General features: G+C 36.5%; 1 protein-coding gene across 5 annotated transcripts in view; it reads left to right on the plus strand.

The window, feature by feature from the left end:
• The window catches only part of NLGN1 (neuroligin 1), a 1091070-nt gene that overhangs the window by 687333 nt on the left and 389121 nt on the right, over window positions 1-14616 (plus strand). For all 5 annotated transcript variants that reach the window (XM_073626236.1, XM_073626235.1, XM_073626238.1 and 2 more), the window contains one exon: window positions 3323-3475. In XM_073626236.1, coding sequence (XP_073482337.1) covers window positions 3323-3475 — 153 coding nt within the window. The remainder of the gene's footprint in view (window positions 1-3322; window positions 3476-14616) is intronic.

The following is a 14616-nucleotide window of genomic DNA, read 5'->3' on the forward strand; positions in this document are numbered from 1 at the left end:
ACAGCTTAACGATAAGATCTATACAGGGGGAGAAGTCTTTAGCTATATCTCACTGGTAATCCACTCTGCAAATTCAGATCTCTCCCTCCCTCTGGTACCGAGAAATTTGCACCCCCACCATGTACTCCAGAAACATCTCTCATTGGGAGTCTTTACTGATAAGTCTCTACTGTTGGTACTATACCCCTGTAAAATTAGCTTTAATATTTAAATCTCTGTCTAGGAAGTGCTGGAGGAACCGTGATAAGGACAGACATATCTTTCAAATCTGGTGGGAATGCCGTCCATTGTCCCATTTTGGATGTGTATTTCCAATCTCATTCAGGACTTACTAAAGTGCCCCTCATGTTAACCCCTCAGATGGCTCTCTTTGAGCTAGGACTTTCAAACTGGCACCCAAAATTCCACCCTATTATTGCACACATATACCGATTGCTGCTCGCCTCTCTATTGCCATACTCTGGAAACAGACTCATGCGCCCACTCTGTATTGTACTATTGATATCATAAATGACCATTTATCTATGGAATTTCCATTTGCCAAGTTGCAGATGAAACTGGAGAAATTCTATGAACACTGGCAATACTGGCTATCAGACCCTAGAGCTGCATCATGTTCATAATCCCCTTATTTGCTACTATCTTTAGTGAGAGAGCCCTCCTCATAGAGAGACATCTATACCCACAATCTCCCGGTCCGAGTGGAGCCATCTGGGAATGACCACTGTTCACTGTAATGTATAAGATGATATTGCTAAAACACTTAAATGTTTTTCTAGTCCCTTTCCCTCCCTCCCTCCTGGTTCTATCCTTTCCTCTCACCTGTCTTTATTCCTTTTACCTCCCTTTTTTAAGAAAGTAAAACTCTAAAAACTTGACCCTTTCCATTTTGGGTCAAACCTGATATTGTACAACCTTCTTGTAATGTTTTGCAACACATATGTTGTTATCCTTTCTCATATGTATAACAGTTGCTGTGCTGTAACTAGTTTTCTCAATAAAGAATAAAGTTTAAAAAAAAATAACTGGATAATACAGCTGGAAAATTTCATAGTACAGGGCCTGAACTTTGTCATCTGAACAAATAAATAATTTTCTAATCCAGCAGGAAAAATAGAATGTAACAAAACTAAAAACTTTAATTTCATTCTGGAAACGTTAGCCCAAATGTAGATTAACACCTTTGATGTAATGTTAATATAAATAAAAAATAGAAAGTCTGTCAAAGCTGAACATCAGCAATTTTGCAATTAAGTGGGACCTGCAATCAGTCTAACAGACTTGTCTAGTAGATCCAATTTGCATGAATAGAAAATTCCCCTTTGACATCTCCTTTTGCGTATGAAAAAAGACCTATATAATTTGGTGAAAGAATATTATTTAATCAGGGAATTAGAAGAACAAGGGTTAGGTAATTTGCTGTCTTTATTTTTCTTATCCCATGTTGGCCTTAAGAATTTAATTTCATAACTCCACATGTAAAATATTCCTAGATATGAGATTACTATTAAAAATAAAAATTTAATATTTTAAAAAAAGTAAGGGTAGCAAATACCAGTCTGTCAACCAATGACATTGTTTTTTACCCCCTGATCTTTAACTTTCCTATGAATTTCTTGGCAAAAAATAAATAAAACACATATCCATATTTATTTAGTTGTTTCAGCATTCTTCTTGTATTTGCTTACATTTCTTGCTTTACCAAAATAACATCTTTGAGGGATTTGTCTGTTTAAGTAAAAAGTAATGAATACAAAACAATACAAAGATAACCCAGTGCGTTATCGGCTTTCTGAATATTGATGCTAACCAGAGTGATTGATGTTACCATTGGTGATAAGCCTGCTGTTTGTTTGCACCACTTAATACTGCTGTGCTGAGCTGAGAAAAAGGCCCCTTTGAGAGTACAGAAATAGATTAGACCCCATATTACAAGTGGCCTTCATAAACTGGGGGATTTGTTAAAATGATAATTATCAGCAAACAATCAATTATATTGGATTTAATTGACACAGAAAAGAAAGCACAATGGTTTGATTGCTTGTCTTCAGTGACAGCTTAAAGAGTGTACCTATAAGAATCTAATTACATGGTCGTTTCCACTGATTTACACTTCATCAAGACAAAAGGGGAACATTTATTGGTAAAAGATCGCCAGAAATTACCCAAGATATGAAACAAACAACATTTTTGCAGGTACTCTAAAAATGTTAACTGGTTTAACTGGAGTGCTAACATTGCATTACTGTTCTCAGTGGGTACTCAGTAATTCTATGTAATTTTAATTAAGGACGAGTTCTGAAACAATCTCCCTCTGTGTTACCTCCAAGCATACAATTAGCAGTGTACAATTCTGCTGTGAACATGCAGCTAATGATTTCAGATTAATAATTTATCTCTCATTCCTAATCATATCAATGTCACTATCAGAAAGACCAAATTTCAACAGGTGAATCTTTGCAATGTCTAAGATTTAATTTTGCTGTCACTAAGAAAGCAGGTGAAGTAGCATTATTTACACATGTGCTTCAGTTCATGATGGGTGTATCACAATAACATAAAATTCTGCAAATATATACTCAATGTTATAAGCTATAAAATGTACCATTTATTGTGCCTATTCATAACATCCACAAGAATTAAGTGAATAGCAGCTGCAGCATTGCCATCTGTGGGACAAAAAAATGGTGTGTGCCTTGTTAAAAAAAAGTTGTAGCAAGTCAAATATACAATAATAACATAACTAAAAACACAAGTTTCAGATCTTGGAAATTATACATTTTTATATTACTAATTTCTGATGAGTGAATTTGTCAAATTATAGATTCTGGATTTGTAAAAAATCCTAGATTGTATTTGAACTAAAGGTAAGGATAATATCAATAAACATACATATTTACAGCATTGTGTTATTTAATGATTGTATTAACAAGAACATATTCTATTTCTATCAGTTGTTCAAAATCGATAGATAATATATCCAATGTAATGCATTATAATGCTTCTTGATCTATATGTCCATTTTCAGATACCATCTCTGAAAAATACAAACACCTCAAAAGTAAAATAATATTAATTTGCATTTCTTTTTCATATTACCAATGCAAAGCAAAAACAAAGTTGAACATAATGAATTTGAATAAATATCAATGAAAGGAAAGTCCTAAGGAGCACTACATGTATATTTTCTACATTTGATTATTCTAATAACATTATTTAATCATATTTTTAACTTAAGAAACATTGAAAATGGGGTGAACTAATGTTTCATCTTTATCTGATGACATGCCAGAATTATATTTAAACATGTTTTTTTTTCCAGACATCAGAGATAGCGGAGGTCCCAAGCCTGTGATGGTGTATATTCATGGAGGATCCTATATGGAAGGAACTGGTAATTTATTTGATGGAAGTGTCCTAGCAAGTTATGGAAATGTTATAGTCATCACTGTCAACTATCGCCTTGGGGTACTTGGTAAGAAGGACATTTTTTCTTTGACCTTTGATATACAGGACTTTTTGCTGTTAGACTGTTTCAGTGTATTTTATAAAAATATTGAGATCAAATTCTGAACAGTTGGATTTTCAAAGTCCATTATTTAGAGTCAATGTTAAAGCAACAATTAGATTTCTTATATTATATTTTTGTATCCTAAAATTCAAGCACATTTAATTAGGTATAAAATACTTTTTATTATGTAAATTAGATGCACATATTTTACTTTTATACTGCATATGATGAAAATATTGTATGGATCAAAATCGTTGTTTAGAATTTTTCACCCCTCCCAGGAAATTGGCCTATGCTTGTCGGGGTTGTTTTTGCTTTCTTCTGGATGAATCACATAAAACTTATACACACACACAAACACAGTCAACTCGGTGGGCCTGTGTCTGTTTTTTTAACCTTATCAACTTTATAACTATGATATTACTGGGTTTGTGAGCAATTAAGATATAATTAGATGAGGCATGTGCTACTATATCTATCTATCTCTATTTTTCCTTTCTTTTTTTCTTGAAGAAAGTTTTGTTTTTTCCATTATATTTAAAAATTTACTATATGGAGATGTAATATCTTCTTATTTGTGGTCAGGTTTGCCAGTGAAATTGTTAAAGGCATTTAGCATTTTGTGATGGTTTTGAATAAAATGTGGTATATATGTACAGATTTTTTTTGTAGACTCTCGTATCTACAAAAATGTTTTTTTATGCTGTGATTTCCTGATGCTTCACTATATTTTCCCTTGTTGCATGAACTCTAATAAACAACAGAAAATGCACAGATTTTGGTTTACCAAGGAAGGTTAGATCAGTAAACATTGGTTTTGATGGACAATGCACTCTGCTGTTTGTGTTTTATATGAGAATGGTTGTTGGCATTTCAGCTTTAAACTAGTTTTTACTGGTCTACATTTCTGGGGAGTCTTATTGGGCTTTGTCTTTATCACGTGTAACCAGAAAATGTATTCTGGTAATATAATGATTGTCTTCAAACTTTGATGAGTATATTCTTTTTAGAAATCCAGATATTACTAGTTTTGCCTTTTTAATTATTATGGCATTTATCTCCTGGAAATTACAATTATTAATTAAAATATATATTTTATCATTAGATATTTAGGTTCTGTACTAAATAACTGATTTCTTTGCTGTGTTACCTAGCAACCTTCTAAAGAGTGCGATATTAGCTACCGTATAAATCAAGATATGTTAATTCCATATTTATTCTAGTTGAAAACATTCTCCAATTATTTAGATCCCATATTTATTTGGAACATCTGCTACAAAACTGTCATAGGCATATACGGTTGTTAAAGGCCATCTAAACCCCCAAATATTTTTGTTTGGTTTGGTTGCTGGCAATTTGATTACATTCTGGAATTTTTAATCTTTTATGGACCTATTTTACAGAATTTGCCAGCTCTGCTTAATTGCTGCAGATGCTAAATTGACACTCTTTCACTTTCATTTATGGATTTCTCAAACTGTAGGATAAACACATTACTGAGAAGTCTAGCTGTGAGTTAAGGACACCATCATTACGACCTGTGAAGGAGAGAAGAGACATAAACTGCCACAGGTGCATCTCACAACCAGGGTCAATCAGGCAGGCTTTAATCCATAAGTACCAATATAAAAAAATCACTTTGGGGTAGAACTGATCTTTAAGAAAAATATTTTTTAGCACAGAATTGTATACATAAAAAAACTGTTTTAGAGTTGTTAGGCCCCCTTGGGTAAGATGAGTTTTCAGGTGGCCTTGGAAATACCTAGTTGCAGTTTCTATTTTTTAGCAATACATATATTCAGAATACCACATTAGCAGACATAAGGTTGTTAAAAAGTAAGGACATGCTTTTTATCTGGTTGTTTGTGCTGCACCACTGTTTTCGATTCTATTAGGGTCAATGACCTGTAAAAAGTATGTACATCAGAGAAGTCTGTGTAAGAGACTGACGTCCTGCTCTTTATTCCTAATCCAGGTCAATGACTCAAGGTATTAAAGCAAGATGTTTACAGATAGCTAGGGAGATAGCATTTTACAATGGAGATTAGAAAGATCAGACTCTATGATTTACCAAAAGACTGTTCACTTTGCTAGGGAATTTGCCCCAGAGCTTAGTGAATGTGGTAAAATTTCACTTGGCAAAGAATACCCAATAACGTGCAAGGGCAAATAAAAAATTGCATTTTTGCTTGCACATTATTGGATGTCAGCAAAGCTTCACCTTATTCACTAAACCCTGTGGAAAATTCCCTTGTAAAGTGCAATTTTCCTTGCAACTAGAGTAGCCTATTTGCTTTTAGTAAATCAAACTGGTGTTTGCCTTATGACAGATGTCCTTAAGGGACCATACACACATTAGCATGTATTGATGTGCGTGCACTACTGCTCCCATTTGTGTGTGTTGAGGTGTATTGCGTTGGGACAGCCCTCAAGGGCTCAAGGCAGAAAAAACTGCACCTGCACTATTTTGACAACACAGTGCACCACAATGCACTGACTATTCACAATGTACATTTTGCAGGTCCTTTTTTTACTTTATATGTGGTTTGGGATATCCTTTAGAATGAGTCACAATGGACCACAATACACATGTACCTGCACATTGCAGTGCATTGCAATTGTGTTACTACAGCTTACATGTGCAAGTCCAGCTTTAAAGTAGATCTGCCTGAAAAAAAAAAAGAATCCTGCAAAAGAAAATAATTTATATTTACACATCCTTCTGCCCAAAGTCTGCTGTATTCATTCTTTTGAAGAGCAAAACTGCTAAAAAGGATTATTTATATTTGATGCAGTTCTAGGTAAATCAGATGCCTTCATCCCCCACCCTTTGGTTCTATCTGCCATGTATCTTGTATCAATGTACTAGTGTATTGAACCACGGTGTGCAGTTGGGAATGCAGGCATCCAATACAAAAAGGAAACTCCTGCGCAGCTCACAGAGGTTTGCAACTGAAATAAACATAGGTGCCCTGTGTCAGTATTAATACGTGCACTTTCCCATAAGCTACACTTATGACATAGCTCCCTTGATCTAAAGCAGGTATGCTCAACCTGTGGCCCTCCAGCTATTGCAGAAGTACAAGTCCCATGAGGCATTGTAAGGCTGACAGTTACATACATAACTCCCAAAAGCAGAGGCATGATGTGACTCACTAACTCAGATGCATACTTATCTGAATCTCACACTTTTTTGCCCCAGCTTTGACTGCATACATGCTTCCTATAGACTGCTATTGGCGTATAAAAGGTAGTTTGTTGTACCAAAGTCTATGGAGATAGCTTGCACAGCAGTGGTGATTTTAACAGATCTGTGAAGAGGGAGGGTGTGTGTTATTTTGACAGGGTAGCTATAGAAAAAGGATAATCATACTGTGTTTAACCATTTAAAGTGTTACTAAACCCAGTAATATGAAAATAGTTTATCTGCCCCCCCCCCCCCACACACACACTTATAAATCTTCTTTTCACAATGAAATACTGCCACTATATACCTTTTTGGATGATCTGTATACCACGGTTACATGATAAACTGCACAGTTTCTCCAGTGCTGAAAGTTCAGGTAGGAGGAAATTTCCACTACAGCCTGTATACACGCCCACATGTGTGATGTCAATATCATGTGACCTGGCTAGCTCTGAGAACAAGTACATGTTCTCTCCAGCATAGAAGACACAACTGAGCATGTGCAGGTCGGTTACCCTGCCTGTGTTAGCTGGCCTTCCCCAGATAGACAGTGCAGGAGGGGGAGGATCTGTGCATACAGGATAAAACAACCTTTTTTTTACACAATACAGAGGATTAACCCCTTAAGTTCCACAGTGAGTATAATAAGCATGCTATGCTGCATATACAGACTGATTTTACTGTTGTGGGTTTAGTGGGTTTAGAAAAACTTTAAACCCCCTTCCTAACCAGGCCAATTTTCAGCTTTCAGTGCCCTCACATTTAGAATGACAATTACTCAGTCATGCAACACTGTACCCATATGAAATTTTTGTCCTTTTTTCACACAAATAGAGTGTTTTTTTTTTTTTTGCTCTATAAATGAAAAAAAGACTGAACATTCTGTAAAAAAATGCATTTCTCTTTGTCTGCTATAAAATTTTGCAAATTAGTAATTTTTCATCATAAATTTTGGCTAAAATATATACTGCTAGTAAACTTTGGTATAAATAACCAAAATCATTGTATATTACTTGGTCTTTGTGAAAGTTATAGAGTCTACAAGCTATGGTGCCAATCACTGAAAATAGATCACACCTGATGTACTGAAGGTGTGTCTCATTTCTTGAGACACTGACACTGACAAGCCAGGACAGTACAAATACCCCCCAAATGACCCCTTTTTGGAAAGTATTTATTAAGAGGCATGGTGAGATTTTTAAAGTTGTAATTTTTCCCCACAATTCTTTGCACATTTTTTTTTTTTCCCTCACAAAATTGTCATATTACCAGGTTATTTCTCTCACACTGCATATGCATACTTGCAACTACACCCTGAAACACATTCTGTTACTCCTCCTGAGTAAGGGGATACCACATGTGTGAAACTTTTTCACAGCCTGGCCACATACAGATGGGGCATGGATGAGCACTGATGTGGCATGGATGAGGCATGGATGAGCACTGATGTGGCACAGATGAAGCATGGGTAATCACTGATGTGGCACAAATGAGCACTGATGTGGCATGGATTAGGCATGAATGAGCATTGATGTGACATGGATGAGCACTGATGTGGCATGGATGTGGCACAGACGAGCACTGATGTAACATGGATGAGCACTGATGTGGCATGGATGTCGCATGGATGATCACTGATGTGGCATCCATGAGGCACAGATGAGTACTGATGTGGCATGGATAAGGCATGGATGAGACACAGATGGGCACTGATGTGGCAAGGATGTGGCACGCACAAGCACTGATGTGGCATGGATGTGGCACGGATGAGCACATTCAGCTGTAGCCGTCATTCGGCTATGGCCTGGTCGGCAAGTGGTTAAAGTACTCTTATCCTTTCAATAATCTAGTTATGTGCAAGGCATAATTCAGTTTTTTTCCCATGATATGTAGAAGTATGTAAAATGAACATGCAAGTACTGTATGTTTGGGCTAATTGAATATTCATTTGCAAAGTGAACATTTTCTACTCCTTTAGTACAGGTAATTAGTAATGAAGCTGTTCAGTTAGGATACCCAATTTCATACAGGTCACGCACTGGCACCAGCTGTTGTATGCTGCTAGATACACCTCAGCAAAGCTGATATCCAGACTTTATAGTGCAATGGTCATGTGATATGTCAGCAGTGCCCCTCCTTCTCAGCCAAACTGCAATGGCATTTGTGTAATTTTCATGAGATGTCTGAGTATATGAGAGAGAGGGAGGAATTAGGAACCAAACTATATTTGTGCAGTCTGTGGCTACACATATATAAGGCTGTTGCAGAATGGTCTCTGACTCTAGAAAATTCAGGGAATATCTGAATCAGACACTGGAACTAGCAAATTTGACATGTATTAGAATGGTATCATTTTTTTTAAATCCTTTTTAAGGTTCCATGCACACTGGGCTTAAAAAACGTCAGTTCCCTTGGCAGAAAAAAAACAATCATAAAGAGCGTTTTTGTACAGAGTTTAGATGAGTTCAGGAGAGTTTAGCATTTTTTTTCTGCCAGAAAGTGCCAATCAAAAATGCAAACCAGAAGGGTTTTTTTTCTGCCTCTAAACACCGAGCTCAAAATATGCATCTAGTCAATGTAGTCAGTTTTTTGTTTGTGGTGGGAGCACAGCCTGCCTGTCCTCTAAAGGCCAAAACTTGTGCTGACAGTTTTTAATTTTAGAAAAAAAAAAAAAAAAAAAATATGCATCTAACTGTCCTGATGTGTATGGACACATAGGATAACATAGAGTTGCATCTACAGGCAAAACTCAAAACTCCTGTAGAAGCAGCATTTTTTATGTCTGTGTGCATGGACCCTAAAAATAATTTTGTTTTAAGGACCACTTTCTTATAATTTAATAACCAATTTAAGGGCAAAAACATCATAATGCAGAGACCACTAACATGCTGTTATTTAATGTGCCATGTCTGTAGGTTTAAAATAAAATTGAGAAGTCACTGGGGTTGATTTACTAATGGCAAATAGATTGTTTAATTTGCAAGGGAATTTGTCCCAGAGCTTGAATGTTCTAGAATGTGCTAGAATTTTACTTTACAAATAATATCCAATCAAATGCAAAAAAAAAACTGCATTTTTTCTTGCAGTGATTGGTTGATGAAAGTCAGCAGAACTTCATTTCATTTACTAAGATCTGGGGCAAATTCCCTTGAAAAGTGCAACTTACCCTGCAAAGTGAACAGTCTGCTTGCCTATAGTAAATTATGTCATAGTTTCTTTGCGGGACAGTTTTTTTTATAGTTTATCCTTAAAATGCCGTTCTACAACATACTGTACTTTATAGATTTAAATGATGGGTTACTGTATACAGTACGACAATATTAAGATGAACAACAACAGTCAAACTGATTGACTAATTTATGTCACAATATAAGCCCCATATGTCTAGTTTTCTTTTACTGTAGTTTCCAAGATGCAATTTGTGAAAAAAAAAATACAAGAAGTTTTTTTTTTTCATTTTATTGATTTTTTAAAACAAACAAAGTTGTCACTTTTGTATCTGTCGTTTAAGTGCAAACATATTTTTCCATTTCAAAGATTTTATTATTATGTACAGCATATTACCTCTTATCCATATTATAGCAAATGTTTTCCAACATTAAAATAAATATTTTCCTTACTTATACTAACCAATGTAATACATTTGCTACATAGCATGCACCATAACGGTTTATGTATTTAACTTTTCTGTGCTCCCCTGCCTATCTGCCACTAGAACCCCCCTGAATTCTAGTGTAAGTTTTGGCTTCCTAAGGATTAAAATGTAAACTGGGCCAAGTAAAACAGCCTGAACTGAGAGGAGGTGGTAGTAGGGGAATCGCATGTTCCCCATACCCTTAAGCAATATTCACACTGGTGGTAGAGAGCAGCTAGGGCCCATGCTTTTTGCTGGCTACCTTTGGCTCTTTTAGCACTTTCTTAGAATGTTGTTGCCAATGGAGACCATTAAACTGAAGTACAGAGGGTGTATTTACATAAAGCGCCATATTTTTAATGCAGTAAATCTGAAATTTACCAAATATTCACTGCAAGTCAATCTTCCTGGTTCATGTGTTTTAAAAAAAAAGGGCAAGGTTTACCACCAGGTTAACCCTTGCTAGTAAAATCACCAGATAAAATTTAAAGCTGAACTCCAGGGAAAATTAAAGTTAAGAACCCCAAATCATTATATATTTTCCAAAAGCAACTGGTCACACAATATTAGCGCAATAGTTTATCACACCTGTATTTCCAGGCAAACTAGACTGACGTTAATTTTAACACACACAAACAAAATATATTTCTCTATTTTTGGTAAAATTTTAAAGAATTTAACCTCTTCAGATCTGGAAGGTTTACCCCCCCCATGATCAGGCCATTTATTGCAATACAACACTGCGTTACTTTAACTGACAATTACACGGTCGTGCGGCACTATACCCCAAAAAAATTGATGTCTTTTTTTCCCCACAAATATAGCTTTCTTTTGGTTGTATTTGATCACCTTTGCGGTTTTTATTTTTTGCGCTATAAACAAAAAAAGACAGACAATTTTGAAAAAAAAAAAAAATAATATTTTTTACTTTCTGCTACAAAACACATACAATAAAAAAATTAAAAAAAAATAATTTCTTCATAAATTTAGGCTAATATGTATTCTGCTACATATTTTTGGTAACAAAATCCCAGTAAACGTATATTAATTGGTTTGCGCAAAAGTTATAACGTCTACAAACTAAGGGATATATTTATGGAATTTTAATTTTTTTTTACTAGTAATGGCGGTGATCAGCGATTTTTAGGTGGACAAATCTGACACTAAGTGACACTTTTTGGGGTCCAGTGACACCAATACCATGATCAGTGATGATAAAATGCACTTTCCCTGTACTTATGACAGTGACAGGGAAGGGGTTAACATCAGGGGCGATCAAAGGGTTAAATGTGTTCCCTGGGAGTGCTTGCTAACTGTAGGGGGGTGCTTTGACTGGGGAAAGACAGAGATCCATGTTTCTGCTTAGCAGAAACACAAGATCTCCATCTTCCCCTCTAAAAGAATGGCACTCTGCCTTGTTTAAACAAGGCAGACTGCCATTCTGCTTCTTTCGGTAATGATCGCTGGGTTCCCGGCAAACATTGGGTCAGTCAGACCCGCTGATTGGCTCCCACTGTGTCCAATCACAGAGGGAGTAGGCTGGCAGCGCCTTAGACTTGGCATTAGAGGTCACATACAGGTACGTGATTTCACGCTAAAAGGCCGCCTTGTTGCAGTAAATGTGCGTGGGGCGGTCCAGAAGCGGTTAAACAGATACTAAACATGTCAAGCCCTAAAATTGCATGTGGCTGCGAAGTCCACAGTAACCAAAATTGTCCACAAGCAATGCTTTAAAAGTCTTTACAGGTCAGCAGTTTAGAATTAAACATGAATGATAAGCCTAGAATTATTGATCCCATGCCATTGTGCATTGCAATACCTAATATGTGTATTGTAGTCATCGTTTGCGTATGTAGGTGCATCACTAACACTAAAAGCTATAGCAGTTGCTGCTGACGTAGACCTTATTAAAGCAGAAAACTAAATGAATAAATCAACATGGATTTGGATACAATTTAATAGTTATCACATAAAAGAAACTTGTATGGCCAATTGCCTTATTAAGTTTATAAATAAACATAAAATTATTTTCCTTACTTACCATTTGTACTGTGTGGATAAAAACAATTACATAAATTAACTGAATCATTGATTTTCTGTTTTTGTGTTTGGTAATGTATCAGTATCTACAAATATTTGTCACATTTCTTTCTATTACCTAGCACACTGTTTTCTGCTTACAGCCTGAAGTTGAAACGTGAAATTAATTTTGTATACATTTCTAAATAGGCAGCATATTCCTCATGCATGTGTAAGAGTGTGGAAAATAGGAACTTGCTATGGAAATTTTTCAGTTTCATATATATATTTTTCCATTTCTGTGTATGTCTCCATCTAAGCGTTGAGTCAAAGTAATTGTTTTATGTAAGGTTATTTTCAGAATTGAATAGAAAGCGTTATTAAGAGCAGCAGTGTAAAACTATCAATGCTGTTCGATAGTGCCAAAGATAAAACATATAAAAAATACAAAGAAAACTACTAACATTAAATGACTTTTTCTTGTGCCTTCATTATATCTACTGTATGCTCAGGGTGAAAATCACACAATGATTAGTAATAAAAAAGGATTCTCCATCATTCAGCATAGACTGTTCATAAGACCTCTTTCACACTGAGGCATTTTTCAGGCATTACAGCTCTAAAAATAGCGCCTGTAAAGCACCTGAAAAAAGTCTCAGCTGCACTTTCACACTGGGGCGCTGCGCTGTCAGGGCGTCACAAAAAGTCCTGCCAGCAGCTTCTTTGCAGCGGTGGAGGAGCTCCGCCACCGCTCCTCCCCATTGAAAACAATAGGGCAGCGCTGCTATACAGGCGGCAAAGTGCCACTGCAGCTGCGTTTTGTGGGCGGATTTGACCCCTTTATGGCCGCTAGTGGGGGGTTAAAACCACCCCGCTAGTGGCCGAATAGCGCCACTAAAATGCCGCTAGTGCCACTAAATAGCGCCGCTTTACCGCTGATGCCCAGGGCGGTTCGGTGTGAAAGGGGTCTAAATAATAAGAAATGCATCAATGTATGTTGGTATTTTTATATTAGTAGCACATCAGCACTTTATATTGTTGCACCAATGTATGTTTTAGTATGTTAGGTGTGTATATAGGGAGTTAACATTAGTGCTGCACTCATTAGGAAAGTGTTTGTGTTAAGGACAGGATGAGAGGTTCAGAGCACCCACAGCTCCAAGATTCTATCATTACAAGGTACCTTTAACCCTTTCATGACTAAGCCTATTTTGGAAATTTGGTGTTTACAAGTTAAAATCCGTATTTTTTGCTAGAAAATTACTTACAGCCCCCAAACATTATATATATTTTTTTAGCAGAGAATCTAGAGAATAAAATGGCGATTGTTGCAATATTTTATATCACACGGTATTTGTGCAGCAGTGTTTTAAACCCAACTTTTTGGGAAAAGGGACACTTTCATGAATTAAAAAAAACAAACAGTAAAGTTACCCCAATTTTTTTGTATAATGTGAAAGATGATGTTACACTGAGTAAATAGATACCAAACATGTCACTCTTTATAATTGCACACACTCGTGGAATGGTGACAAACTACGGTACCTAAAAATCTCCATAGGCGAAGCTATAAATTTTTTTTTTTACAGTTACCAGGTTAGAATTACAGAGGAGGTCCAGTGCTAGAATTATTGCTCTCGCTCTGACGATCACGGCGATACCTCACATGTGTGATTTGAACACCGTTTACATATGCGGGCATGACTTCCATATGCGTTTTCTTTGCTGCGCGAGCTCGCGGGGACAGGGGCGCTTTAAATGTTTTCTTTCTTATTTTATTTATTTTTATATTAATAAATTGTGTTTTAAAAAAAAAAAATTTTGATCACTTTTATTGCTGTCACAAGGAATGTAAACATCCCTTGTGACAGTAATAGGTGGTGACAGGTACTCTCTATGGAGGGATCAGGGGTCTAAAAGACCCCCTATCTCTCCTTTGCACTTCATAGTATTCAGATTGCCATTTTCAGCGACTCTGAATACTGTATATTTTTTTTAAACCGGCATCATTGGCAGCCGAGTAAACGGGAAGTGGCGTCATGACTTTGTTCCAGGCTGTCCCTAGCCGCCGGAGGCGGTGGATTGGTCATCGGGCCTCTCAATGGAATGGGAGGCCCGGTAAGAGCGGTGAGAGGCGGCGTGAGGGGGGGACCTCCCCTCCCGCTCCTCCGGTATAACAGCCAAGCGGCTTTTAGCTGCATCGGTTGTTATACCAGGAAAGCCAATCGCCAGCTCTAAAAACAGTACCGGGATGATGCCTGCAGC

This window comes from Aquarana catesbeiana, linkage group LG04 (assembly GCF_042186555.1).
Source record: "Aquarana catesbeiana isolate 2022-GZ linkage group LG04, ASM4218655v1, whole genome shotgun sequence".
Classification (NCBI taxonomy): domain Eukaryota; kingdom Metazoa; phylum Chordata; class Amphibia; order Anura; family Ranidae; genus Aquarana; species Aquarana catesbeiana.